Here is a 27,484-nt window from a genome sequence, read left to right on the forward strand (position 1 = left end):
AACAGTCCAACTGTGATCAAAACCCTCATTATTGTACATTCTCGAACGGTTAAAGTTGAGCTATTTATCATTTTGCCGGGGACACCCTGGAGCCTGGCGGGGTCCCGGGGCCCCACGTTGAGAACCACTGACACACAGAATGCAGGGGGGAGGTTTACACGAGTGAAGATGGAGAGACCTACCTCTGGCTCATGCCAAAACGGACAGTATGGAATGAAAACAGACGTCAGATGAGTTGAGATGCAGCAGAAATGACAGTGAATGGAAATGTTTGTTGGTTAAAAAGATGCAGTAATTCAATTCAATATGGCCGGGTCGCAAAATGAGTACTGAGAAGTAAGTTAGTACCCACAGCGGACGGGTTTCAGGGCGAGTGTTGATTTAGTGGTTGAAAAAAACCCGTCGAAGGGCCATAAATATCACTGAAACTGATCTAGGGAGTGGATTACCGTGGTCCCCCCTTATACCACGTCCACTTCCTCTTACCGCACTTGTCCTCGTCAGAGTTGTCCCCGCAGTCGTTGTCGTAGTCACACTGCCAGCGTCCCGGCACGCAGCGGTTGTTCTTACACCGGAACTGGTACGGCTCGCATGTCCGCTCCGCTGGTAAAAGAAAAAAAATAATTATTGTTGGCGATTAAAATAATGCTTTAATAGGCAAAAATAAATACGTTAACATTATAATTATCTGATTATATTTATGTATTATATTAGATTTCTGGGTTGATTAGATTTTTTTGGGGTTAATTTTAATGTATATATTTGTTATTTCTTATTATCCATCTATTATAATGTTATCTATTGCAGGTTATCATATCATAATTTATTATCACTATTATATATATATATATATATATATATATATATATATATATATATATATATATATATATATATATATATATATATATATATAGCCATTTATAAAACACAACTCACAATTAATGTAAAAGATGATCACAGAAAAAAATAAAATAAAAAATAAGCCTTTAAATGTTTTTTTTTTTTATAAATAAATCAATTCAAGTCCTTTCAAATATTTCAAAACGATGATCCGAATTATATTTTGAACGGAAAACGCAACACAGAAAAAAAAACGCAAAATTAAAAATAAAAACAAGCCTTTAAAAGTAAATAAAGAAATTAATCCAAAATTGAAGCCGTAAAAAAAAAATTTAAGCCGTCCATTTTGACCGAGCAACGCGAAAGAAAGAACCCTTTCCTCCACTCAGCCATCCCGTCTTTCTTCCTGCGTTAGAAAAAGAAAGAAAGGATGCTCACCACACTCCTCCTTGGGCTCGTCGGACGAGTCGCCGCAGTCGTCTTCGCCGTCGCACTTCCAGCGTGCAGGGATGCAGCGACCTGAGTCCTTACAGCGGAACTCGTCCACGCCGCACGTCATCTGGGCTGCAGGGTGAGACGGCACGGGGGGGGGGGTTAGAGGAAGATGCTGACTAAATACAGATATGGATACCTCAGTATGGATTATTTGTCGATATTTTTATGTAAAATATTTACATACAAGAAATATTTGAGAAACGATTCAGACAGATAATCATCAAGCATTATGAATAATAATCGGAAATAAATGTCATTATGCAATATATTTAAAAAATTTACAAATAAATTGGCAATATATAAAAAAACAAAAAGATTACGATAAAAAACATATATAAACCTAGAAAGTATCAATGAGTAATAAAAACAATCACAACTCCCAAGCCCTAGAGTAAAAAAAAGTTTTAAAATAAAGAGCAACATCGTTTTTTCCTTGTACAAAGGCAATTGCCCTTTGCGGTTTGTCACGTGAAAGAAAGAAAAAAAAAAAAAAAAAAAAAAACAGAAGTAAAGTGGAATTAAAAGTCAAAGTTTAAATCATAGATATGTTTAGAGAAGCAGCGGATGCAGGGGGTTGTAGTTTAACATAAAACAATGAGTCATCAGCGAAATGGTGTATCTGGATAAACCACACTGAATAATAAATAAATGAATAAATAAAGAATATGGGTCGTACTGCAGTTGGCAGGTTCGTCGGATCCGTCCACGCAGTCGTTGTCGCGGTCGCAGACCCAGACCCGAGGGATGCAGCGCTTGGTGATGGAGCACTGGAACTGGGTGGGGGCGCACGTCACCTCGGCTGGGGGTGAGATGAGGTGAGGTGAGGTGAGATGGTGTTAAAGCAAGCAAAGAAAACAGTGCAAGAAGGTCAAGAAAGAGATAAGAAGTAAGGTGAAATAAAATAACGTATGTACTCTGTCAACATGTTATGGTAACTTGCGATGTACCTATCTGTGTTTACTAATTATTCCTCAAAGGCCAAAAACAGCTCTGAAATGTTTTTATTTAATATTTATATATTTATCTATATTCAACCACTAACCCATAGTTATGAATAGTATTTATTATTTATTTCATTAAGAATAAATCAATAACATAAATAATAACTAATGCATATAAAATATAATATATCCTATTTGTTAAGTTTCATTTAATAGGGGGCAAAAAAGGAAAGGATAAAAATAATAAAAGAGCTGCAGTTTCGACATTGCTTTTAAAATAGATAAAAAATAATGCTGTAATTTCATATATCATATACAGTGGTATCTCGACTTACATCTGCATCTACTTACGACTTATCCAAGACACGAGTAGCGATAGTCCCGAAATTTTGTATCGACTTGCGACCGACCGCTCCAAGATACGACCGAGGAAATTTGCAGTTGGTGCATCGGCGGCCAGTCAGCAGTCAGTCAGCAGTCAGTCAGCAGTCAGTCAGCAGTCAGTCAGCGGGCGACCAACATCGTGTGTGCACGTAGTTCGTGGCTTATCGATATATTTTCCATATTTACTGTGTTTGCGCTGTGTATTTTGTTTATTTTCACCCTTCATGATTTCATAATTTATATGGGAAAAATTGCTTCGGCATACGACTCTTTTAACATACGACCGTCCTTATATAACGAATTACAGTCGTAAGGCGAGGTACCACTGTACTAGGTTTCGGGTCACTATCTCTTACTCCGACACAACCTCATTTACACATTAAATCTGACCTGAACAGGCTTATTAATGCACAGGAAGATAAAAGAAATAAAAATCCAAAACAGGGAGAGTGACAGTGAGAAAGGAGAGGAACAGAAAGGGAGCATCCTCACGGCAGTCCTTCTCGTCCTCCCCCTCTCCACAGTTGTCTTGGCCATTGCAGCGGAAGATTCCAGGGATGCAGCGACTGGGGTGTGAGCATTTAAACTGACTGGGAAGACACACGTGGATGTCTGCAGATACGGATATAGAATGTATTAATATTAAACTCCAGAGGGGGTTATTTTGAGATAATGGCCATCTGGTGGCACATTATCCGCTTATTATACAGCCACTTACTGCATAAAATAATACAGTGAGACGGAATTGATTTGAAATGATTTTATAACTACTATGCTTAATTTAAGCTCAGAAAAACTTTTCCACAGCAAAGTAGCCGACGCTGAGTGACGCGAAACCAGGCGGAGAAGTGGTTGCCCGTGGCAACAGTGACTATTCAGAAATAGCTGACTGCTGGGTAACGCTATTGACCAATCAGTATCACAACATTCCAATGAGTGTATATAATAATTAACAGTCACTCAATATGAATGGCCTGTTTTGAAGTGAAGCCCAGCATTCAATTACGAGCTCAAAATGACGTGACATGGAAATCAATGTACTCAAACCTAATTTGTTTCAGGAAACCAGCTATCATCAAATGTAATCACAATGTTAACAGTCATAACTATGAAAAATGGAATACTAATAATATTTTTAGCCAGGAACACCCCAAAACTCAAACGCAATACAAAACCATCACCACAAAAACACACAAAAAATGCAAGGCGCGGACACTAGAAAATGTATTTCATTTTTTGTACACAAATAAAAATTAATAATAATAACGTACCGCAGTTGGCCTCGTCTGAGTTGTCCTGGCAGTCGTTGTCTCCGTCACAGATGTACGCAGGGTTGGTGCAGATTCCAGTTCCGCACTGGAACTGACCAGGACGACATTTAAACTCCGCTAGAAAAAAAGGTTATAAAATAGTTATAGTTAATATAATTATAAGTTATATATGTATATAAAGTTATATGTCTATTAAACTCACACACACACATTTTCCATCCATTCATAAATATCTCTCTTTGTCATTTAAATTCTCTGACATAAAAAGTTTTCCCGTGCGCCAGACATCATAAGCCGCTTTCACACATGAACCTCGGACAATGTCTGGATAATCAGGTCTGGACGTTACCCTGGAGTTGCCATTTCAGACATGTAGCACACGACCGGATGTTGTCTGTGTCAGACGCGTCTCACACCAACTGGAAATACTCAGTTTGGTTTAGACGGAGCCCGGGTAGCGCGTGCAGGAGGCAGGACGTGACACAACACAAGTTTACAGCACACCCAAGACGGCGGACGGGGCTACCGTCTTATCAGTTGTGACTGTTTTTGCATTTAGACGTATCAGCAATATAAACGTATATTATTTTCTTCTTCTTCTTTGTCCTGGTATGTTATGGCGGCAAATGACCCCTCCGCACCCTCGGCCGTGGGACGTGTTGAGTGGACGCGACACGCCTGCTCTGTTCACACATATCGCTCAATCGGACATTACGCAGACTTTGTACGAGGGTGCTGGCTGGGTAAAGCACGGTGGGGGAGTCTCTGTCCACAGGTAGGGGTTTTTCCGGCCGTGGTTTACGAACATGGCGAGAGTTTTTATTATAACGTTGAACGAAACGGCTCGAAGGCCAAAAGCATAAATAATAAAGAATAATGACTTCGGGCGCAGGAGGAACGCCTGTCCCCTCTGCAAGACAGACAAATATAAAGAAAGCTCCCTGCCCCGAATCGAACCAACCGACTTGAGGCAGCTCGGCGGCCGTGGGAAAGGGAGCCACGCTGCTGTCTGCGGCCGCGGCTTGACCACACCCCTTGGTCTGCCACACACGGTGTATGTCCGCTCCAACTGATTCGGACATTTGCGTTCGCACATACAGCTCCTCCGGGCAATGGCCGGGCTGGGCGGGTGGGGATTGGGTGCTGAAAGCAGCTATAGATGGATGGATGGATGGATAGATAGATAGATAGATAGGAAATATTTAGTTAAACACTCACGGCAGTCGGATGGCTCGTCGGAGCGGTCGCCGCAGTCGTCCTCGGTGTCGCACTTCCACCAGAAGGGGATGCACTTGTCATTCTTACAAACAAACTGATGGAAGAAAGAGAGGAATCAAAAAAAAAAAAAAGGAGAGCAACTATAGCAATATATATCAGACAAGATGTTAAGGGTCTGAGGAAAAAGTGAGTTTTAAATCCAACGCAATCACTTAACCAAACGAGACGTTAAGGGGCCGAGGAAATAGTGACTGTTTTAAATTGAAAACATTCACTTCATCAAGACATTAAGGGACCGAGGAAAGGGGACGATTTAAATCTGACGAAATCCCTCACTCCTTCAATCCATAGAGTCACTTTGAGACGATAGTATCATCATAAAATTAGGTATATTTCGGCAGGTCTTCTGGTCCACCTTTCAGCCCTCCTTCAGGTCCTCACCTGGCTGGCGGTGCAGTTGGACATGCAGGTGCGCTGGTCATTGGCCAGGTAGAAGTTGGTGGGACAGGCACACTTGTAGCCTCCTCCGGGCGAGAGGAGACACAGGTTGCTGCAGCCGCCATTGTTGGTCTGGCAGGGGTGGTTCAGCACTGGAGGGGAGGAGGGCGGAAAGGCTCAATTTAGGAAAAATGTGTTTAAAGCATCGGAAATGTTTTCTTTTTTAACAGTAAATGAGCAAATGTGCTTTATTTCATTTTCATATATTGTCCAGTTTATATTTTCAACCTTAGAAGGAACCTATAGAAATCTGAAACGTCATATTGACCTATCGGATTTTTTTGAGCTGCATTTCCGTCACTCAATGTCAATACATGTGAATAAAAGCCTGTTCTTTCAATAAGTATAAAATATATACAATGAGATGTGTTGCTGACCCGGGGGCTGGCGGTAGGGGTGGTAGATGTGCACGTCCATGGGGCGGTGTAGGGTGCTGATCAGGGTGGACTTGTTGGTCCCCAGCGTCTTGTGGGCCCTGTTGATGGACTTGGTCTCCCAGTCCGTCCAGTAGATGAACTCCTCAAACAGGGTCATGGCGAATATGTGGGGGATGTCCTGGCTCAGCACTGGGGAAGAGGATTTTTGGACAGTCAGAAATTTTGGACGAGGTTCGGACACCGCTGCTGCGACATTTGATTGTTATGCAACGGGCTGTTTTTCCGCCCCGATGTACTTGTCACTTCATTCCTCGCAGTGTGTTTGCTTTTCTGGTTTATAGGACCGGGACACGCTACCACGGAGACCCGCCGTCTTTATTGAGCTATAAAACACGGTAAGCGACTGGACAGCACGGTAAATGGATAGAAATAGACACAGACCCAGGATTGAAATGTCACCGGTGTTGTTCGGAGGTAAATATGCGTTCATCGTCTATGTTTTATCGTGCGAGAACATGTTAGTCAGGACAGCAGAGCGCGACCTTTGAACTTTTAACTTGACTCAGAAAATACACAGGGAGCAGCGACTAGAAACCCCCTGTCTCTCCTCCGAGAGCGATTCAGTCTATTTTATTATTTTCTTACTCCTTTCTTACTTCCTTACTATTTGTTTACTCCAATATATATGTTATATATATATATTATATATGTATATATATGTATACAGTATATACAGATATACTTTGTATATCTGTATATACATAGGCATATTCCTTCAACCTATTCCATTTTATTTCAATTTATTTTTTATTGTATTTTATTCTATATATTTTTTATCTTATTCTATAAGTATTCCACTTACTGTATTACGTTTTAGGAGTCAGTCAGTCGGTCTATTAGAAAGGAATTTTCTACTTTTTATTTTTATTTTATTTTTGTACTTTTTCCTAGGACTTATTGTGTGCTATCACCGGGTGCGTTGCATTACATTTCACTGCATATATGTATGGAAGTATGTATATGTATGTGACAAATAAAAAATCTTGATCTTGATCTTGATCAATAACATTTTTTTTTTTTTACATTTTGCTCAACAGCTGCCATGTTTGTTTGTGATTGTTGTGGTTTTTTTTGTGTCAATTACACATTCTACGAACCACTACTAAAGTGCTAAGAGTCTACTTGTTATCCCATTACCTGTGTGCCTGTTGGTTCCGTCCAGGCTGGAGAACTCTATGTAGTCCTCGCGGGCGTCGGCCCAGTAGATGCGGTCGTTAATGAAGTCCAGCGTGAGGCCGTTGGGCCACGTGATCTTGTCCTCCACGATCACACTGCGATTGGTGCCGTCCATCCCAATCCTCCCAATGTGGGGGTTGTCCCCCCAGTCCGACCAGTACAGGTACCTGAAACATCAGAAGTGACAGGAACAAGGAGTTAAAGTGAGGGATAATGTACAGCCAGACGGTCATTATCGCAAAATAACCCCCAACAGGGTGATCAGGGCTGTTCATACATCATCCTGCTTAATACATGGCTACTTACAAAATAAAATAATACATTGAGATGTAGTATTGATTTTAAATTGTATAACTAGTATGCCTTTTTCAAGAGCTTCTGCTAAGAAAAACAGACCTCCTAAAGTCTTCCATTGTAGTTTCTATGCACCACCCCAAGATGGCTCCATTATCTAGTGTTAGAATAACAAGTAATCGACCATAGATTTCCACAGAGCCCTGTAATAAATAACAGTTGAAATACTTTTTATTTTTTAGTTAATTGAAATTATTATAATTTTTTTTACACATGAGGTGGACAGAATGATTTTGTTTGGTGTATTGAATATTAATATAAAATTATCATACACACATTGAACAGAATCTCAACACTTTGTGCCAGGAGATCAAACCAAATATTCCACCAACAACTGGAGAACTTCGACCTTCTGAGGTACTTCCACCCTTGTGCTACTACAAAAAAATTCTCTTAAGTCCAGTGCATTGTCAATATTTCCCACTACACAATGCAACACAGTATTGCTACACTACCCACCCGTAGCGCACGTCCACGGCCACGGCCCGGGGTTCCCTCAGTCCACTGTTGACCAGGACGGTGCGGTACGCCCCGTCCAGCTTGGACACCTCGATGGTGTCCCGCCCCTTGTCGCACCAGTACAGGTTGCCCCCTACCCAGTCCACCGCCAGGCCATCAGGGTTGCTCAGGGAGGTCCGGTGCAAAACCTGCCCAAAATCACCACAGAGTTACTGATACTGTGAGAACGTGGCAATCGGCGAACCACAGACTGCTGGCTCAACACTGCCCTCTGCTGGCAGAAACAAACATAAGTTATTTATTTAGTTCTGTATGATATCATGATTCTATATATCCTATTTCTTGTACTTCTTCTATGAAATGGTGATGTTGCTCCTTTGCTACTGTCAGCTTGTTCTTATTCTGTTTCAATGTTGTGACCACTTTGTACTACACACAAATTCCCCGATGCAAATAAATAAAAATAAAAATAAACAAACAAACAAACAAACAAACAAACAAACAAATAAACGTTTTCCTTCATAAATATTTATATTCTGAAACATTTAATTCAAAGATTTTTATTGAAAAATTGTTTATTTGATGTATAAATGGGTGATTACAACTCCAACAAAAAATGCCTCTAGTTACCTCGACGTTGCTTCCATTCATGTGCATGCGTCGGATCATGCTTCCCTGCGTGGTGACGTCCGTCCAGTAGATCATCTGCTCTGCGTAGTGGAAGTCCAGGGCCACCGCGTTGTTCAGGCCCTGGAAATACAGAGGATAAGCAGGTAAAACAAAATCTGTTTCAAATTTATTTCACTTTACAACCAAACTAAAAATTTCACTTTTCCTACCTGTTTGATGAGCGTGTAGTTGGTGCCGTCCAGGTTCAGCTTTCTTAGGTAATAGCGGTTTGCAAAGATCAGGTAGGGCTCCTCCTCTGCAGCGGGACGGATGACAAGAAACTGTTGTTGCTCGTGGTTTAAATAATGAATACGCTAAATATAAATCACATCAAAAAGTGTTTGAGTAAGTCAAAGGGTTGAATAACAGAGAAGGTCCAGTAACTAAGAAGGTCCAGTAACTGAGGAGATCTAGTAACTGAGAAGATCTAGTAACTGAGAAGATCCAGTACCTGAGAAGGTCTAGTAACTGAGAAGATCCAGTAACTGAGAAAATCCAGTAACTGTGAAGATCCAGTAACTGTGAAGGTCTAGTAACTGTGAAGGTCTAGTAACTGAGAAGATCCAGTAACTGTGAAGGTCTAGTAACTGTGAAGGTCTAGTAACTGTGAAGGTCTAGTAACTGTGAAGGTCTAGCAACTGTGAAGGTCCAGTAACTGTGAAGGTCTAGTAACTGTGAAGGTCTAGTAACTGAGAAGGTCTAGTAACTGAGAAGGTCTAGTAACTGAGAAGATCCAGTAACTGAGAAGATCCAGTAACTGTGAAAGTCTAGTAACTGTGAAGGTCTAGTAACTGAGAAGATCCAGTAACTGTGAAAGTCTAGTAACTGAGAAGGTCTAGTAACTGAGAAGATACAGTAACTGTGAAGGTCTAGTAACTGTGAAGGTCTAGTAACTGTGAAGGTCTAGTAACTGTGAAGGTCTAGAAACTGAGAAGGTCTAGTAACTGTGAAGGTCTAGTAACTGAGAAGATCCAGTAACTGTGAAGGTCCAGTAACTCAAAATCTAGCATAACTAAAGATGTATGTGTGTGTATCTATGTACAGTAAATGTCTGTGTGTGTATCCTACCAGAGGTGGACTTGCAGATGGTGGGGTCGTTGGGGCTGGCCTGGAAACCGTCCACGCAGAGGCAGTGGAAGCCGCCGTGCGTGTTGATGCAGCGCTGCGTGCACGGGTAGCTGCTTGTGCACTCGTCCACGTCCACACACGTCTTCCCGTCGCGCTTCAGCTGGAACCCGGGCTGGCAGCGGCACTGCAGGGGCCCGAAAAACAGAGTGCAACACGCGCACACACGCCCACGCACACACACACACACACACACACACACACACACACACACACACTTTTATCTATCTCACTATTTGCAGACACAAAGCTCTAACCTCTGTGGTTTACTCAAGGATTCCTGTCATTTTCAAATGAAGCCCCAGGAGTTCACAGGGAGTTCAGACTGTTCCTACTTTCTAAAAAAATTAAAAATAAAAAAAGAAAGAAAGAAAGAAAAAAGAAAAAAAGCCAAAACATGGATTTAATTGTCTTACGTAACATCACCCGGCCGGGGCATCGCTCCCTACAGTTTCCCCTCCAACAAAGTCTTAAACTCACCATTGATAAGACACGCTCCATCAACCACTCTATCTCTTGTTAGTTCTTGTGTTGCAAGGTCAAAACTGCAAGGCTGTAATCATTCATCTAATTCATCACTTCCAGCCAGAATACCAAGGGGTTTCACTCTGAAGGTGAGAACTATCTGTTAAGGTTCGTCCCTTTGTTGAGATTTGGTTCTTAACGTGTCACTTGGTAAAATTAAAAAAAAAAAAAAAAAAAAAAAAAAGAAATATATATATATATATATATATATATATATATATATATATATATATATATATATATATATATATATATATATATATATATATATATATAAAAAATTTATTTTTCTTTTCCCCAGACATTTTGTTCGTTGGATTCAGCTGGTGAACGAGCGGGGACTTCCTGAAGGATGAAGGTCAGAAGAGTCGTTCGACACCAGGTTGTGAATTGAATTCCCATGAGAATAATTAAATGATGTCAGAAATATTTATTTTGATGGACTGTGAAAATGGAAATCGGTCACGTTCAGGAATTATGCCAAATACCTTGAACTTGTGTTTTTTTTTTTTTTTTTTTTGGACTCAATTTAGTCCTCAGTTAATATCAGTTTGCAGGGGCGAATATTCTCTCGCCAGTGTGACTCCAAACTGCTGAGTCTTTTAAAAGATTTGTTCAATACGAACGAATCGATCCGATCACTAACACTATCACTATCTATAAGTAGGCAAAAATAATAAGCACAGTTAAACATGTTTCTGACATTTTGGGGTTTACAGGATAGTCTTCCTCTATATTATATCGTACCTTAAATCCGATCTTGAGGTCGTCGCAGAGCTGCGAGCAGCCGCTCAGTTTGCTGTTCAGACACTCGTTGATGAAGCAGTTGAGCTCGTCGGAGCCGTCCTCACAGTCGTCGTTTCGGTCGCAGAGCAGCGTTTCGTTCAGACACTTCCCGTTATGGCACAAAAACGCTGAGTCGTTACACTTGCGCTCTGCAATTCAAAAGGACAAATGGGATGTAAGCTCATATCTGACTGTGGCAGAGGAAGTTTCTTAACGTTGGTTAACTTACTGTTAGATTATTATTTTTTATTTTTTTTATTTTTTTTATTCTGTAAACAGAACAAATCAAATACAATAAATGACAATACGTTTTTACAGATTTTACTCCCACATCAGAGCCCAGGAAATGAAAGAGAAAAAAATAATAATTAAGACTACAATAATAATATTATAAGTAAAGACAGAGGAAAGTTATGTATGGTGGATTATAATATTATTTATTGCAATACCTGAGTCAGTGCTTGATTTTAATATTATTCATTATAATACCTGAGTTGGTGCATCGGGGGTTTTTGGGCGCTTCATCAGAACGATCCTGGCAGTCGAACTCTCCGTCGCACTCCCAGCTCTTCTGGTTCAGACAGCGGCCAGTAGCGCAGCGGAACTCCTCAGGGCCGCACGTTGGGTATTCTACAGTGAAATAATTATAACATTTTTTGTGAAATAATTAGATTCTACAATTGTATGTTTCCATCGGAATTTAAAGCACATTTTGAAGCCAATGTTAGAAATGTTGCAACGAATCAGCCTTGGCCAAGTATGATTACACATACAAAGAATTTGACTCCGGTTGCCCGTGACTCAATAATATCATAAGCATATCATCAGTGTACAGATCAAACAGTAAAAATGGGAAAAAAACAAGTAAGTTTAGCAAAATTATTTTTACGACACATAATCATCAACTAAAATGTCATGATTGAGACAGCCCTGGGTGTCGGGGCATTTATTTCCAATTATTGTATCTGAATCACATTCAATATGAATTATGTGAATGCCTTGGACTTTTTTTTTTTGCTTGGGACTTTAATTTAGCCCTCAGTAATTATATTCTGTTTGTTTCGAAGATCCAGGGGCGAATTCACAAAGAATGGACTTGCTAATAGTGGCATGAATTGTGCCTGAATTGTGCCCGCTACCTGTGCTGTCTTAGCGTCCGAGTCTCAAAAGATATTGTCTAATGCTATGACAGCACAAACACGCCCATAAAGTTTTGCTTTACGCTATACTTTTGGGTTAAAATTGACTTAGCATTCCTAGGTTTATGTGAAGTGACTATAAAACATTTAAATAGTAAATCTATAATAAAACTCTTTCCACGCAGTTCATTTATTACATGAATAAAATATGTATATATTCCCATTGTGCCCATTACGCACGGTGCTTGTTTTGTTCCATAAGGAAACGGAATAAAATAAAACAGTTTTTTTCTCTTTTGTTTTATTTGGAGAAACGGGGCACCTGGATGCACAAATAGCGGAGCTCATATAAAGGGCGCCCCAATGCTGCCGTGCCGTGGTGCAGCAGCACCGGTTGCACGGGCTCCCTCTCCGCGCCCTCCTCGGGATGGTGCCAAAAGTGGCTGCCTATGTCGCCTATAGGAAGTGCCAACCCTGGCCGTTACAGTAATAATAATTATGATATCAACGATCGTGCAGCGGAGCAAGTAGCACTGTCGCACGAGACGCGGTTTGCCTGGCAGCGCAGTTAGCGGTGCATTTCACAGTTTGCGGGTCCTTTGTGAATTAGACTGTTGTTTTGTGTGTTATTTGAGCAGGATTAGCAGCCACAATCTTTTTGTGAATTCGCCTTAGTCTTTTGCTGGAGTGGCTCTGGACAAGTAATTAAAAAAAATGTGTTCGCCATAAACGAATCGTTCACGAATCATGCATCACTCACAACACAAAGCCAGGGCAAATACTGTATGCGCGTGGTGGCTTGTGTGACCTTTTTTAATAAATCTAAATATGAATTCCCCTCATGAGTAACATTAAAAACTGGTTATGTTGTCAAATAGTAGATCTGTTCTCACCGCACTCCGGGGACTCGTCTGAGCCGTCGGAGCAGTCCGTGTCGTGGTCACAGACAAAGTGTTTGGGGATGCACTGACGGTTCTGACACATGAACTCATTCCCTGCATCGCACGAGCTGTTGGTGTACACTGCAGTAACATGAGGAAGACGGGAGTTATTATCCATGCCAAAAGAAAGCACACAGGGTATTAACTTCATATACAGTGAATATGAATTGATTGTTGATACAAAGGTTTTATTTATTTTTCTTGTTTATTGTATATTGTCACATTTCTGTAGTTTATTTTAAGGTTATTTTCTTGTTCACATTTGGGTTTGTCACTAAGTAAGTAAGTAATTTAGTCAATGAGTAAATAAGTAATTAGGTGTTCGATCCATCCCTCCATCCATCCACTCACGGCATCCAGCCTTGACACTCTCGTCGGCTCCGTCAGGACAGTCCTTGTCTCCGTCACATTTCCAGCGCTGGGGGACGCACATGTGGGAGCCGGGACACTGGAAGGCCTCCGGACTGCACGTCTTCGACTCTGGGGAAAAAGTAGCACACAGACGAGTTATACAACAGTCAAACAAGGGCAGGACATGGTTTTGGGGGAGGACACGGTTTTTGGGGACCACTCACTGCACTTGCTGTCCTCATCGGTTCCGTCCCCGCAGTCGTCGGCGCCGTCGCAGACCCAGTGGCTGGAGATGCAGCGGTGGTTGCCACACTCAAACTGGGAAGACGTGCAGAACTTGTCTGCGGAGAGGAACGAAGAGAGAGATTTTACATTTTAGGAACCGTTTAAAATCATGAAACACGTCTCTCGTCTGCAACTTGTAATATAATCACCATTTTGAATTATAAATTCGGGTCATACTGTCATAATGCTCATGGACACTTTAATACCATTTTGGAGTATAAATCTGGATTATCCTCTTAACATTATAATATCTAATTGTGGAGTATATTTTGCCCATGGACATTTATAATACAGTTTGGATTATATAATACTATACTTTGTTATACTATACTTATATATATTATATTGTACTTTGGACATTCAAATTCCACTTCCATAACCGGCACTTTATTTACAATATGATATTTACTGTATTTTACTATAAACTAAACTACACTATAGTTTTTGCTGCTGCAGTCATCATTGCGTTGCCACTTTCTGTAATGTTGCTGTGGTCACTACATTGTTGATATGGAGGAACATGAAGATATGGATGAAGACGAAGGCAAAAGCTGGATGATGGAAAAAAAGTAAAATAAAGCTTCATTAAATGTGTACGCACTGCAGTGCGTCTCGTCGGCTCCGTTCTCGCAGTCGTTCTCCTTGTCGCAGGTCCAGCTCATGGGGATGCAGCGGCCGCTCGGACACGCAAAGAAGTTCACCGGACATTTCAGCTTCCTCTTATCTACAGAATAAAAAAAATAAAAAAAAAAGGTATATAAGAAAGGCAAGAAATAACCACTAAAGGAAAAAGAAAAAAATATATATATATATAATTTTTGGGCAAATTCTTATAATAAATGTACATTTCTGAAAGGAAAAACAGGAATTAGTCAACACTTATTTTCTCTTGCCGACATTATATTAACTCTTAATGTTCATTTAGCAATTCATTTCTATGTTTAAATAAGGCAGGCTGCAAACTCTCCCTGGTAATTGCAGGGCTTCGGCAGAAAAATTATGATCATTCTATATATATATATATATATATATATATATATTTGTATATATTATCTTTGTTTCTATACTGCATTCCATCTAAATAGCTTTTTTTGTCTGAGCAACCGGCTCAGTGCCAAGGAAAAGGAGAAGGACAGTGGATTGTTTGTGGTGAAATAGTCAGTATTTGATCATCTGGAGCCCAAGCAGTAGGTATTTAAGATGTGCGACCTGGACAGTTCCTTTCGTCGGAGAAGTCTCCACAGTCGTTGTTCCTGTCGCAGACCCAGGACGGCAGGTAGCACAGGGTGGTCTTCTCACAGCTGTGGAAGGACGCGCCCTTCACGCCCAGACGGAAGAACCGCGAGCAGTCCGTGGGCTCTGGGAGATATATAAAAAATATATATATATAATATTAAGATATATGATAATAAATAATTATATTTTCGATCCACTTTTCCCATGTTAATGAATTGAAATTAGAACATAGAACAAGAGGACACCTGGCGATGTTAGGATGAGACATAGGTTACTGATGTGGTCTTTGAATATCTTTCAATATCCAGTCCAATTTTTCACTCAAGATGGTAATTCTTTATTTTGATATGAACTTCCCTAATGGCTTCTCGGAGCGTTTTCTTACGGCAGTTCATCTCGTCGCTGGCGTCCTCGCAGTTGATGACCTGGTCGCAGCGGCTGAAGTTGGAGATGCAGCTTCCGTCTTTGCATTGGAACTCTCCTGGTTTGCACAGCGTCACTGGAGGGGAGGGGAGGGCGTTTTGGGTTAATTCAATTCCAGCTTGAAGAGTGCAGACAAAAAAACAAAACAAACAAACAAAAAAAAAAAACCTCCCAAAAAACTCTTAATCTCTTACTATTGCAGGGCAGTTCGTCGGAGTGGTCTCCGCAGTCGTCCGTCCCGTCGCACCAGAACTGGTGTCCGATGCAGCGCCCGTTGATGCAGCGGCGGTATCCTTTCTTACACAGGCGGTTTGCTAAGGAAAAGCAAATAAAATACAGAAGAATTTGTGAAAGTTGTTTAAACTCGATGTTATGCTGCTTAATTTTCCTAATGTGTACAATGTAGTGATTGCTATTTCCCTATTGTACGACATACTGACTTCAAAGCACTGAAAAATAAGGTTTGGGTTAACCCAGGGGTGCCCACTCTTTTTCGGCTTGCGAGCTACTTATAAAATGACCAGGTCAAAATGATCTATCTTCATTAAAAAAATGCTAAATATATTTATTCATATGTATATACTGAGTATACTTCATATATACAATATATGTTGGCGTACCTTGCATCCCTGCATGAACCCTTACGGCACAATAGCATTAAATATATTTCTGGTCACTACCTTACTCTGATGACTTGCACTGAATGGAGCTGGCCAGGGGTGCATAGCCTGGACAGTAGCTGCTGGTAGCCAGCCTCAAGCAGGCTTCCAAATGATCATCAGTCATGGTGGAACGGTATTTCGACTCAATAATCTTCATGTGGGAAAAGGCTGACTCACACAAATAAGTAGAGCCGAATAACGCAGTCAAGGAGGTAGCACATTTCCTCATGTTTGGGTAATTTTCCTCTGTGAGTAAGATCCAAAACGGTCCATGAGCCCTGGACTTGAGCTCAATGTCAGCCTGTAGTGTCAACATCTCATCCTCCACTGCAGACGAGTTCAGGTGAAACATTGTTGCAATTTTTGATGCGAGTGAATCAACCTCAATATCTTCCCTAAATGGGAAGCACATAAATGGAGCGATTGGCTTGAGTAGAGCACCTTGAAACCGTTTGTCTAAGTCTGACAGACGGTTTTCAATCTGCTCTGTGTAGCGCGCACTGTCGGGGCGCTCCTCGCACCCCTCCCCTCCCTCCCTGCCCGCCTTCCCTTGGGTCTCCAGCTTTGATGCAAGGTTTTGAAAGTTCCCCAAATCATAGCGCTGCAGCTTTGAGGACAGAAGTTGCACGACTGAACTGAACTGATCATGTTGACCACGGTTTTGTCTTTTCCTTGCAGAGTTATTTATTTATTTATTTATTTATTTTTTGTAATGGTGTGCGATCTACCTTCGCGATCTACCGGTTGATCGGGATCGACGTATTGGGCAGCCCTGGGTTAACCCACACCTTATTTTTGATGTGCTTTTACAATTTACAATCTACAGAAAACTAAAATATATATATCTTTTTAAATAAACTTAAAAATAAAGAATGAACCAGAAAAATAAAGCAAAAATGAGCAATGAACAATAAAAATTGGCGACCCACCAATTATTTTATTGTTGATCTTGATTTTATTTATTTTTTTTAAACCTCTGGTTGTAGACTCACCGCAGTAGGACTGCTTCTCGTCAGACTTGTCCTTGCAGTGGGCCATGCCGTCGCAGGTGAAGCTGTAGTTGATACAGTCTCCGTTTCCACACTCAAAGTCGTCCACGCTGCCGCAGGAAATGTTCAGAGCTGGTGGGGCACGAAGAGTTCTATATCACATTGTTTTTCCCCAAGAGTGTAGCAGATCGAGCTGCAAGAAAGGAGTCTTTTCATCAATACTATCTATCTATCTATTTTACCAGAACAGGTGTTGTCCTCCTGAAGTCGCAGGTCTCCACGGCAACTGCAGTTGACCCGTCCATCGGAAGTGGGCAGACACAGGTCATGGCAACCCCCGTTGTTTGTTCGGCAAGGAGAGAACTCACCTGAGAGAGGGCGTCACCGTGGACAGTTAGTTCCGCAGGGTTACCGTTGGCATTGTTCTATAATCAGCCTGTACACGCTTGGTGACTGTGCTGAAGTACTCACAGCTGTTGGTGTCGTTGGCCACGGCGACGATGCCCATGGGTTGCTGGGGGATGTCGGCTCGCAGCACCTTCATGTCCCCTCCGGTGTATTTGTCGGCCCTGAGCACCGCCCTCCTCACCCAGTCGGTCCAGAAGATGTAGTCGCCGTACACCGCCAGGCCGAAGGGATGGACGGGCTCGTTCTTCAACAGCACCTGAAGTAGAATCATGGAACTTCTATATCACCACATAATTCAGGGCCAGGGAAAAATTTAAGAAAGGGGGGGAGGGGGGTGTGATGGACTCACGTAACGGTTGCTGCCGTCGTACTCGCAGCGCTCAATTTTGTCCAGCGTTGCGTCGGAGAAGTAGAGCTTCTCGGCACGGTGGTCTATGGCCAGGCCGTTGGGGGTTTTGATGTCCCGGCCGATGATGACCAGCACGTTGGCTCCGTTCAGAGAAGCCCTCATGATACTGGGAGACTGTTCGTTCCAGTTGGTCCAGAACATGAGACTGGAACAACAGAACGAGAATCATAATTTGTAATGACTCAACAGCTACGGTCGGCTGAGCCAAAACAAAAAAGACCTCTTTGGAACAGGGCCCGGGTAAAATGGAGAATAACACTCCGCGGTATCAATGACTCACTCCTGACACTCGTCCAGCACGAAGGCTCTGGGGTGGTCGTCTCCAGACATGGTGACGACGGTGTTGCGGTTGTAGGTCAGAGAGCGGCTCTGGTCCACGGTGTGACGGGTGATGGTGGACGTGGTGTAGCTGGTCCAGTAGAGTGTGTCCCAGCCACGGTGGTATGACAGACCCTCCACCGACCCCACATCTGCGGGGCAAAACAGGAATGGGTATGTGACAAATCGCGGCGCTATGGACCGTGCTATTTTGGCCGCTGGAACACACACACAAACCATAGGTAAGTAAATAATAAGTGGACACAAAAGCCCGGAGAATATCCATGAGATGAGTTTTCCCTGTTCTTGGATGATGGAGAACTGTGACTATGGTTGGTGAGGCTGGAGAGGACAGAAGGACTGGGAAGTGGGAAAGAAGAAAGTGGAAGTTTTAGGACTTGGAAATTTAGGTTCCTGGACAGAATCTTAAGAATCTGAATAGTCCAGCTTCTTTTGGAGGCTCCACGTTTCCATTGATCCTTCTCTCGGACGAAGAAGAAGTCCTTCACTGGAGAAGACGGTCAACTTTGGGGCCAAAGAAGGTCAAAGGAATCGGCCGTGGGCACCAGAGAAACCCGACCATGTCCTTTTTTCCTCCTTTCGCCCGAGCTCTACCCTACTCCTCAAATAACGTCCTTGACTTTCACAGCATTATTCTTTCCCCTTTTCAGAGGTCAAACTTCTATTTTCAATCGGAAGACGTTGCATGAAACAGAGCATGATGCACGGGTTGCAAACCATCGGACCGTACGGTCGTTTTAAAGCTTTCTGTCCATTTCTCTCGCTCTCCATTCACATTTATGATCTGTGTCGCACAGCAATAAAAGCCTGGGTGCCACAGTGTTTGTTCATGGCCAATGGTCAATAACTGTCTTTTCACGGGGCTTTCATACGGATGAGTGAGAGGATCATGCAATTGTAGTTAAAATCATTTTGCAGGTGACTATAACACTGAAGCAAAGATAATTGACACTTCTGTGTTGAGCATCATTCTTAAAAGGCAATCAGGAAATGTATTACAATAAAAGACAATCAGGAAATTGTCATTCCAACAATGCCAATAAAAAGATATCGATGGAATACGGTATGGTTTTAATGCTCGGCGAAATTGGCTGGGTTCAAGTCAGTATTCGGTAATCAGAGTTCATTTAGACAATCTTTTTGGTAATCCCGCCATTGACCTAGTTGGGCTCAGCCCCTGCTCGCTATGCAAACAGTGCCGGGTGCCTCCTGACAACCTTTGCCATCATAATATTCCTTCAACAGCCGAGAGAGCAGCACCGTATTCTGACTCAAAGTTGGTAACAAATAATCTTTTTTCCTTGTGCATTTTGTCTATTTTTTTTTATTTTTTTTTATTTTGTCGTCAACTATCCAGGTGAAGGTTTATTGTTCAGCTTGTGGAATCTGTAGGTCACACGGCTGAGCCTCTGGAGAGCTCGTAAAAAAGGACGGGAAGCGCCACCGCCGCTGCAAGGCACTTAGAATCAGCATCGACTGCTTTTAATACGGAGTGTCTTCCAGTGGCCGTCGGGATGAATTCCTCCTCCGTTGCCTGGTTTCCAGAAATCAATACAAACACGGAGTTACCGCCGCAGTGACATTTCTACGGTTTTGACCCCGGCGGCTCATCCTTGGATTACAGTGGACAACGCTGGTGTGGCCAAAGAGTGTCCAGCGTTCAAGGATGTATTTCCCCCTTTTCAGCCGGTGAGGTCGGCTCCCTGCACGGCAAGTTAAGGGAAGGCTCAGGGAACACAGTACTTTGAAAAATCAATGAGAAGTTAATGTTGAATTTGTGTTTTGGGGACCGGAATGTTTCTTACTGGCTCCTCCCCAACTGTTCCATGTTGTAATCTTCTAATTAGACACGTAACAGACCGTGATGATACAGACTGACTCATTAGACTGCTGTCATGATGCGAGTGCCAGCTGTCTCAGTGGAGTGACAGCGTGATTATGACTAAACCTCTGTGATACCAACAGAAGGCAGGAACGATGCAACACTAAAGGATTGTGGTGCTGAGGTAACCATTCCCAAATTTCATAAAAATATGACATTTTGTGGAAAAAGTTGCATTACAAATGTTCCCTTAGTACGTCGCTCAAAGAAATGACTAGATTTCTGTCATAAACTTAATTTAGGTCTTTTATAAGCGCTTACAATTGGTCTCTCTCATTAACAGAGGATGTCGTTGATCAGAAATGTGCAGATTGTCCGCTGTGCACGTCAACATTTTCAGACTGTTGGACTTCAAATAGAGTTGGCACATCTGTACAAGAACAAACGTCCTTTAAATGTTACCATGTGTGACTGCAATAGATGTCAGGGACATTCAGCGGAAAAGGATGAGAGTTCATTCTTGAATGGAGTTTAAACTAAATTCAATGTTGTCAGTAAAAAGTGCAGCAAGATAGCGAAAAATGTCTGTTTAACTGAAGCTTGTCAGTTGGCAACCCAGCTGTGATTCCTCACCCCTAAAGGCCATTCGATTAAAGCCTAAAGGACCTTTCCAGCGTAGGTATGGATAGCTTAGAGGGGCAGAATGTGAACTGGAGTGCCCATGGTCTAAACAGGGCAGATGGAGGACTGGTCAAGGCCTTGGTGCCCGTCCTGGATGGCTTTATCCTGGTGACCGGCCTGCTGGGCCAATTCCTGGTCATCAGCATCCTGGCGGGTAGGAGGAGGAAGGATGGCCGGCCGCCCCACAGCACAGACACCCTGCTGCTGGCCCTGAGCGTTGCCGACCTGCTGCTACTGCTCTGCTTGCCCTTCAACACCACCGCCATCGCCCTGGGATTCTGGCCCTTCGGCAACTTCCTGTGCAAGGCCGTCAGCTTCCTGAGCGTGGCGTGCTCGGCCGCGTCGGTCTATACCTTGGCGGCACTGGCCGTGACGCGCTACCTGACGGTGGTACACCCCACCTGGTCCTACCGCTCACGCATGCATCGCCACATCAAGCTGACAGTGGCCCTGCTGTGGATCCCCGCCACAGCGCTGGCGGCACCCCAGTTCGCCTTCCGGACCGTGACCGCTTCAAACGCCATATACTGCTTCGCCTTCCTGTCCGATTTTAGCCAGGTGGTCTACAGCATCGCCCTCTTCCTGTTCGCCTTCGCCTTCCCCCTGGGGGTCATCGTGCTGATGTACGCCAAGATCTACTGCTTCCTGCGCCACGCCCGGCAGTTGGGCACCGCCCCCCAGCTGGAGCGCTACCAGCGCCAGGTCACCCAGACCTCGGCTCTCCTCGTCCTGGTCTTCACCCTGCTCTGGCTGCCCTCCTACGCCCTGATGTTCTCCTTCGTCGGAGGAACCATCACGGGCATGCCTGGCTACCGCTGCATCGCCATCCTGTCCAGACTGCTGGCGTCCTCCGCAGCGGTGGCCAACCCTGTTCTCTACGTGTTCATGTCCCAGAGGTTCAGACGGGACTTACTCGCGCTGGGGAGGGGGAGGTGGGAGGAGTGTAGGAGCTGCTTGACTGGTTGTCCTCATGTCCTCAGTAGGGACGTGGTGCGGCCCTTTGAGCTGGACACAACCTCTGAGAGAGGACTCTAGGAACCGCCAACTCAGCTACTTTGCTGTGCCAGGAGCTAAATCCCTCTCCCGCTCTGTGTGTGATGTCTTTTCTTCACAGGAAGAACAAATTAATGTTATATGAGATTAAAAAAAAAATAAATAAAATAAAAAAAAATAGAGAAGTTGTTAGTGGGGGGTACTACTACTTGCAGCTGTTATTGAAGTTTATCTCAATGTTTCATAACAGCTCACCTTGTTTCCATGTCTGGTCTATAAAACATTTGATGATGAATTAAATATTGGAACAAAGAAAGGTTCTGTGCTTTTTAAAATGGGATTTTGTAGAGAAGGTGTTCGAGAACCTGCTCCCTGAATCATAAATGAGAGCAGCATAAAAGGCACTTCATTGGAAATTACTGGGAAAAGAAAAAATGCAGACTTTGCTCTTGAGGGAGCTGTGTTTTCACTGCCATGGTGCACTTTGGGGCTTTTTGTGCTCACAATCTGCTTTAGGGTTTGGCTATTTAAACTGTCAATTATTACTGGATAACATACAGTAAGTCAGTCAACACAGCTGAGGTAGACGCCACTTTAGGGTGACGCTACAGCTGTCGTATGCAATAAGGAACTAACTCTGATCCATTAAGTTTGGTTCTCAACTGGTGGGCCTTAGTCCAAAACCTGGGTTTTGGGGTCCATTTCGAGTAGACTCCAAATGTATGCATACCTATGTCCACTTTGTCAAAGTGATTCAGTGGTTAACCTGTAATGTTGTAGATGTTTTTGTCCTATGAGGCCAATTTGCATTTTATTGGGAGTCTAGATAAAACAGTATTTTGGAAACTCAGGAAATTAGTTGCTGTTTCAGTGTTTTTTATTCTATGGATTTTTACCCCTTATCTCACTTTGCCTTCATTTCTTTTCTTTTTTTTAATCAATCAGAATGGTTCAAATCTTAGAGAAAAACTCTTGTATTACTTTTTACATAAACATTATTTTACTAGCATATATACTGTTACTTTTTCCTTCGTGTTGCCCACAGAGCTACTGCAGAGCCCAAATTTCCCCCAACAGAGGATTAATGAAGTCTTATCTGATCGTAAATTATATTTGTGATGTAATGGCTATGGACAAATCGGGATCCAGAACCCCCTTGCTGTAGATAACGACTTCCTCTAGTTCCATGAGACCTGAACCCCAAGTGTAAAGAAAGACTTCCTGGACATCCATGTGGAGACCTGAATGCATAGTGTAGTGAAAGACTTCCTGGAACTCCATGAGGTGACTAGTTGGTACTACATTTTTTCTAATAAATCATATATTACTCATAAATTACTCACTGTCCACCAGGATCTTGCGGTCAGTGCCGTCGTCGTTGATCTGCTGGATGTTGCCAAAGTGGATGTCGCTGAAGAAGATGCGGTTGGTGCCCTTCCCCCCACCGCCGCCACCGCCGTGGTGGTCGAAACTGAGCGCGATGACGTTCTTCATGTGGTCAGGGTCCTCAAAGGGCTTGATGGGCGCATTGAGGTTGGTCTCATCCGACAGGTGGACGCTCTTTAGGATTGTGCGCTCTGAGTACAGCAGGTAGCCGTCGTAGTCACGGCAACCGCGGTTGTCCTCCGCGAGCATTCCGTGCGCGCAGGCGCACGTACGCTCGGTGCCGCCGCGGTAAAGACATAGCTGCTCGCAGCCGCCATTGTTCTTCTTACATACGTTGGTCCCTGCAGGAGACAGATCGATGGAGGGACAGATTGAAAAATGGAGGGAAATTGCATTGTTATAGCAGCTCACATCAAAAATAGGCAATAACAATAAAGCGATAGAAAAAAAATTGATAGAAAAATAATAATGGAAAAATTGGCAATATCCAATAATCCTAAAATGTTACAATAAACAATAAAAATAAGGCATAACATAACACAAAATAAACGTAAAAATAAACAGGGAAAAAGTGTAATACACAAGACACAAAGATTAACAATATAAATAAAACAATAACAAAAAAATCCTAAGATTAACAATAAACAAGAAAGAAATGCGAATGTGTGTCCTATCCGTGTAGCCTGTGCACTACCTTGCTGCCTGGCTCTGTTGAAGACCTTGATGTCTTTGAGTTGGACGCCGATGCCAGTTCTCAGCTGAACAGAGTCGGTCGCGTTGTCTTTGCTGCCTCGCTTGATGGAGCCGTTGGCGTGAGTCCTGGAGACAGGTTGGAATTTACATTTATAACAGTAAACCTTCTTAAATACCATAAATGTTTAGATGGTTGGAAAGACCAATATACCTGTCGCTCCAGTAGATGTACTCTTCAAAGACGGAGACGGCGAACATGTCCATGTTGTTGTTGGCCAGCACCAGCTCCCGATTCTCACCGGTCTCCAGGTTGATGCGCTCGATCTTGTCCGTCCTGGCGTCGCACCAGTACAGGAGACCCTCCTGAGGGAACGACAAAAAGGTGAGTTCCTCCAGGAAAAAGGTTCAAGGGTCAAGGTTCCTGGAGTGTTCTGATGGGGTTGGGGTCATTATGAGATTTCAGACCTGGTAGTCGATTGAGATGCCGTTGGGCCAGCTGATGCTGGCGTTGACCATGACCAGCCTCTGGGAGCCGTCCAGCCGAGAGCGCTCGATACGAGGGTACTGACCCCACTCTGTCCAGAACAGGTACCTGCGCGGAGAAGATGAGATGGTTTAGATGTTTTGCTGTAAACTGACATGCATTAACCTCTAAAAGCAAACTAGAGCATATCCAAGTCATGATCAGAATCGGTTTATTCGACTAAGTACTTTTTAATATACAAGGAATTTGTTGTGGTGAGGACCGGTGCGTTGCTGTACAGACAATAAGCATAAAAAAGCATATCAGTCAAAAAAAAGTAAAAAAAAAAAAAAGAAAAAATTGTCAAATGTACGAATAATAGTCAAACAAAAAACAAGGAAAAGAGAATGTACAAAATGCGATAATATGCACAGGATAAGCTAAAAGGCTATAGAAGGGGGTTGAAATGCAGAATGGTTACTAGTATTAGCTGTGGGTATAAAATGTAAATATAGATGATATTCTGTACAGAATGAATAACTAATAAGGGCATTGGTAACTCTGAATGAGTAGGTATAAGTAATGCTATGGCATTGAGAAGTCAGCCCTGGGCTGAGATGGGTACCCTTTCACTGGATGGACGGTGATGGCCCGGGGCTTGTCCAGACCCTGAGAAATGACCACGTAGCGGAAGGAACCGTTCAGCCGGGCCACCTCGATCACATCGAAGCCCTGGTCCGTCCAGTAGATGTTTCCTGGAAAACAAGGACGATAGACGTAATACATGCACGTTTGGAGTGGTACGATGATTACAAGAGTAGAACGGCCTCCGTCCATACCTGCAATCCAGTCCACGGTGATGCCCTCCACCCGGCCGATGCCGTTGGTGACCACGTCTTCTCTCCAGGTCTGGTCTCGCTTGGCCCGGCTGATAGTGCTCAGCCCCATGTCCACCCAGTAGATAGTGTCGTTGTCTGGAAAGCAGGAGAGTCAAAACCATAGGAAAAAGTGCTGAAACAGAATAAAAAACATGCCCTAAACAGCCATTCAGGCCACTCACCGGCGTGGAAGTCGATGCCAACGGCCAGAGAGGTTCCAGAAACAGGAACCAGGGCGTCTGACTTGTCCGCCGGGTCCAGAGGGATTCCTCTGATCCCCTCGTGCACGGAGTAGAGCAGGAAAGAGCCCATTCCTGCCAGGAGACACAGTTTGAGTTGAACCATTTGTGAAATGACGCTGGAGTCGGGAGTCACTGACTCGTAAACTGAAAATAATTACTGAGGACTACATTGAAGACCAAGTCCAAAAAAAACAGCCAAAGCATTTGGCATAATTCATATTAAAAGTCACTGGAATTCCACTAAAATGAATACTTAGAGGTTAGGGAACTCAGAGAATTAAATTATTCTTTGGAGAACTGCATTCACAACTCAGAGTATAGAGAATATCTAATTGGTATTTCTGGCTGGAACTGATGAATTAGATAATTTGCCCAGCCTCGCAATTTGGATCTTGTAACACGAGAGCTTATTTCCATAATTTACTTTTTCTTTCGAGAGATTTGAAACATTTTCAGGTACACGCATGGGTGTTTTACCTTCGCAGGACTGCTGTCCCGTCTTGAGGCTGTACCCGGCCGTGCACATGCAGGCTCTGGTGGTGGGGGAGGTGGGAAGACAGAGCTGGGAGCAGTCGCCATTGTTGTTGCTGCACAGGTTGATGCCGGCTACAGAGGGGAAAAAAGAGAAGATATTAGAGGGGAAGAAAATATTTGTATTGTTTTAAGGTTCAGTGTATAACGTCGTTTAATGTATATTATGAAAGATCAGATTATGGTTTATTTGCATTGTTACTTTTGGGGTTTAATTTATTGTTTATTGTTCATTTTTAGGCCACATTTTTCTGGTTGGACGTGATTTTTTAGGTTTGTTGTATATTGTCAAATTTGTTTTTGTAATTTGTTTCGTAAATGTATGGGTTTATTGCATATGCCAATTCTGCTCTATCTTAATTATCTTTTTTATTATTTATTAATCTACCTTAATTAATTACTTCAATATTATTCCCATTGTTTTCAATGAGAGCTGATATATAATTGCAATTTATCTATCCATCAATCGATCTATCTCTCTATCTACCAGCAGATTTCCCACCTTTCTGTATGTCCTCGTCATAGATCCTCATGTGCATCATGGGGGATGTGTTGTTGCGCAGTATCTTCCAGTTGCCTCCGTCCTTCTTGTCGCAGGTTCCGATCTGGTCCGTTCCCTGGTCGGCCCACCACAGCTTGTCGCCTGAAGCCCGGGGAGCAAGGGCAAAATGGGGTTTAAACTCCTATCTTCAGCGCCAGAAATTAGGAACTCATCTTCACTTCTCCTCCTCCTCCTCCTCCTCCTCCTCCTCCTCCTCACCCATGATGGCGAGCGCCGTGGCCTTGCTGAGCTTGCCCTTCAGCCCGTCCAGAATCTCCAGCCCGGACCCGTTCAAGTTGCAGGAGCTGACCGTGCTGTTCCCTGAGCTGATCCAGAACAGCCGCTTGTTTTCGTAGTCGATGGAAAGGCCTGGAGGAGGAAGGCGAGATAAGGAGAGAGATAATTACAGCCGGACGACATCCGTCACCGTTCTCCAACACTTTCTTATCTTAGAATAGATGTTCTGTATTTTGATTTAGTTTCCACAATGGAGGGAGTGGGGGTGGGTTCAGGTCCACTCACCTACTGGTCCTTTCTGGTTGGTGAACAGGGTTGTACGGTTGCTGCCGTCCATGTTGGCCATGCTGATGTTGTCTCCATCCGTCCAGTAGAGCTTCCTGGAGACAAATAAATGCCATAATTGGTATAAATAGCATAAACATTACAGATGAGGGCGGTGTTTCCCAACCATCTTTCCACCATGACACACTTCTTATAATGAAATAATCCCACAGCAAACCACTATCTGTGACGAAGACCACTAAAAACATGACAAACATGGAGAACCGTGCCTGTTATTATGGCCTACTAATGTGACTACATGACTCTCCGGCAAACCAAGTTCACCCAAAATAATACATTTGATAGAAGTAAATGATTCTTGGGAGAATT

General features: G+C 43.1%; 2 protein-coding genes across 2 annotated transcripts in view; one reads left to right on the plus strand and one right to left on the minus strand.

The window, feature by feature from the left end:
- lrp1ab (low density lipoprotein receptor-related protein 1Ab) overlaps window positions 1–27,484 on the minus strand; it is a gene marked incomplete at its 3' end in the record, with an annotated part of 105,613 nt that overhangs the window by 14,812 nt on the left and 63,317 nt on the right. The window contains exons 31-68 of the mRNA XM_080015183.1: window positions 27,116–27,210; window positions 26,813–26,962; window positions 26,555–26,695; window positions 25,999–26,127; window positions 25,462–25,593; window positions 25,241–25,375; window positions 25,027–25,156; window positions 24,404–24,530; window positions 24,150–24,301; window positions 23,940–24,064; window positions 23,203–23,586; window positions 18,305–18,494; window positions 17,965–18,169; window positions 17,679–17,871; window positions 17,450–17,575; window positions 17,211–17,339; window positions 15,751–15,870; window positions 15,519–15,632; window positions 15,107–15,256; window positions 14,499–14,621; window positions 13,837–13,953; window positions 13,613–13,741; window positions 13,214–13,342; window positions 11,671–11,811; window positions 11,143–11,330; window positions 9,814–9,997; window positions 8,916–9,001; window positions 8,707–8,826; window positions 8,077–8,264; window positions 7,225–7,430; window positions 6,028–6,216; window positions 5,594–5,742; window positions 5,153–5,246; window positions 3,935–4,051; window positions 3,156–3,275; window positions 2,015–2,137; window positions 1,282–1,407; window positions 487–603 (exon numbers count right to left, since the gene is read on the minus strand). Of these exons, the coding sequence (XP_079871309.1) occupies window positions 487–603; window positions 1,282–1,407; window positions 2,015–2,137; window positions 3,156–3,275; window positions 3,935–4,051; window positions 5,153–5,246; window positions 5,594–5,742; window positions 6,028–6,216; window positions 7,225–7,430; window positions 8,077–8,264; window positions 8,707–8,826; window positions 8,916–9,001; window positions 9,814–9,997; window positions 11,143–11,330; window positions 11,671–11,811; window positions 13,214–13,342; window positions 13,613–13,741; window positions 13,837–13,953; window positions 14,499–14,621; window positions 15,107–15,256; window positions 15,519–15,632; window positions 15,751–15,870; window positions 17,211–17,339; window positions 17,450–17,575; window positions 17,679–17,871; window positions 17,965–18,169; window positions 18,305–18,494; window positions 23,203–23,586; window positions 23,940–24,064; window positions 24,150–24,301; window positions 24,404–24,530; window positions 25,027–25,156; window positions 25,241–25,375; window positions 25,462–25,593; window positions 25,999–26,127; window positions 26,555–26,695; window positions 26,813–26,962; window positions 27,116–27,210 (5,573 nt within the window). The remainder of the gene's footprint in view (window positions 1–486; window positions 604–1,281; window positions 1,408–2,014; window positions 2,138–3,155; window positions 3,276–3,934; window positions 4,052–5,152; window positions 5,247–5,593; window positions 5,743–6,027; window positions 6,217–7,224; window positions 7,431–8,076; window positions 8,265–8,706; window positions 8,827–8,915; window positions 9,002–9,813; window positions 9,998–11,142; window positions 11,331–11,670; window positions 11,812–13,213; window positions 13,343–13,612; window positions 13,742–13,836; window positions 13,954–14,498; window positions 14,622–15,106; window positions 15,257–15,518; window positions 15,633–15,750; window positions 15,871–17,210; window positions 17,340–17,449; window positions 17,576–17,678; window positions 17,872–17,964; window positions 18,170–18,304; window positions 18,495–23,202; window positions 23,587–23,939; window positions 24,065–24,149; window positions 24,302–24,403; window positions 24,531–25,026; window positions 25,157–25,240; window positions 25,376–25,461; window positions 25,594–25,998; window positions 26,128–26,554; window positions 26,696–26,812; window positions 26,963–27,115; window positions 27,211–27,484) is intronic.
- On the plus strand, window positions 20,867–21,901 carry LOC307240625 (galanin receptor type 1; the record flags this gene model as incomplete). Its single annotated transcript, XM_080014464.1, has 1 exon — window positions 20,867–21,901. The coding sequence occupies one exon, from the start codon at window positions 20,867–20,869 to the stop codon at window positions 21,899–21,901; it is 1,035 nt and encodes a 344-aa protein (XP_079870590.1).

Source organism: Zeus faber, assembly GCF_960531495.2.
Source record: "Zeus faber genome assembly, chromosome: 15".
Taxonomy (NCBI): domain Eukaryota; kingdom Metazoa; phylum Chordata; class Actinopteri; order Zeiformes; family Zeidae; genus Zeus; species Zeus faber.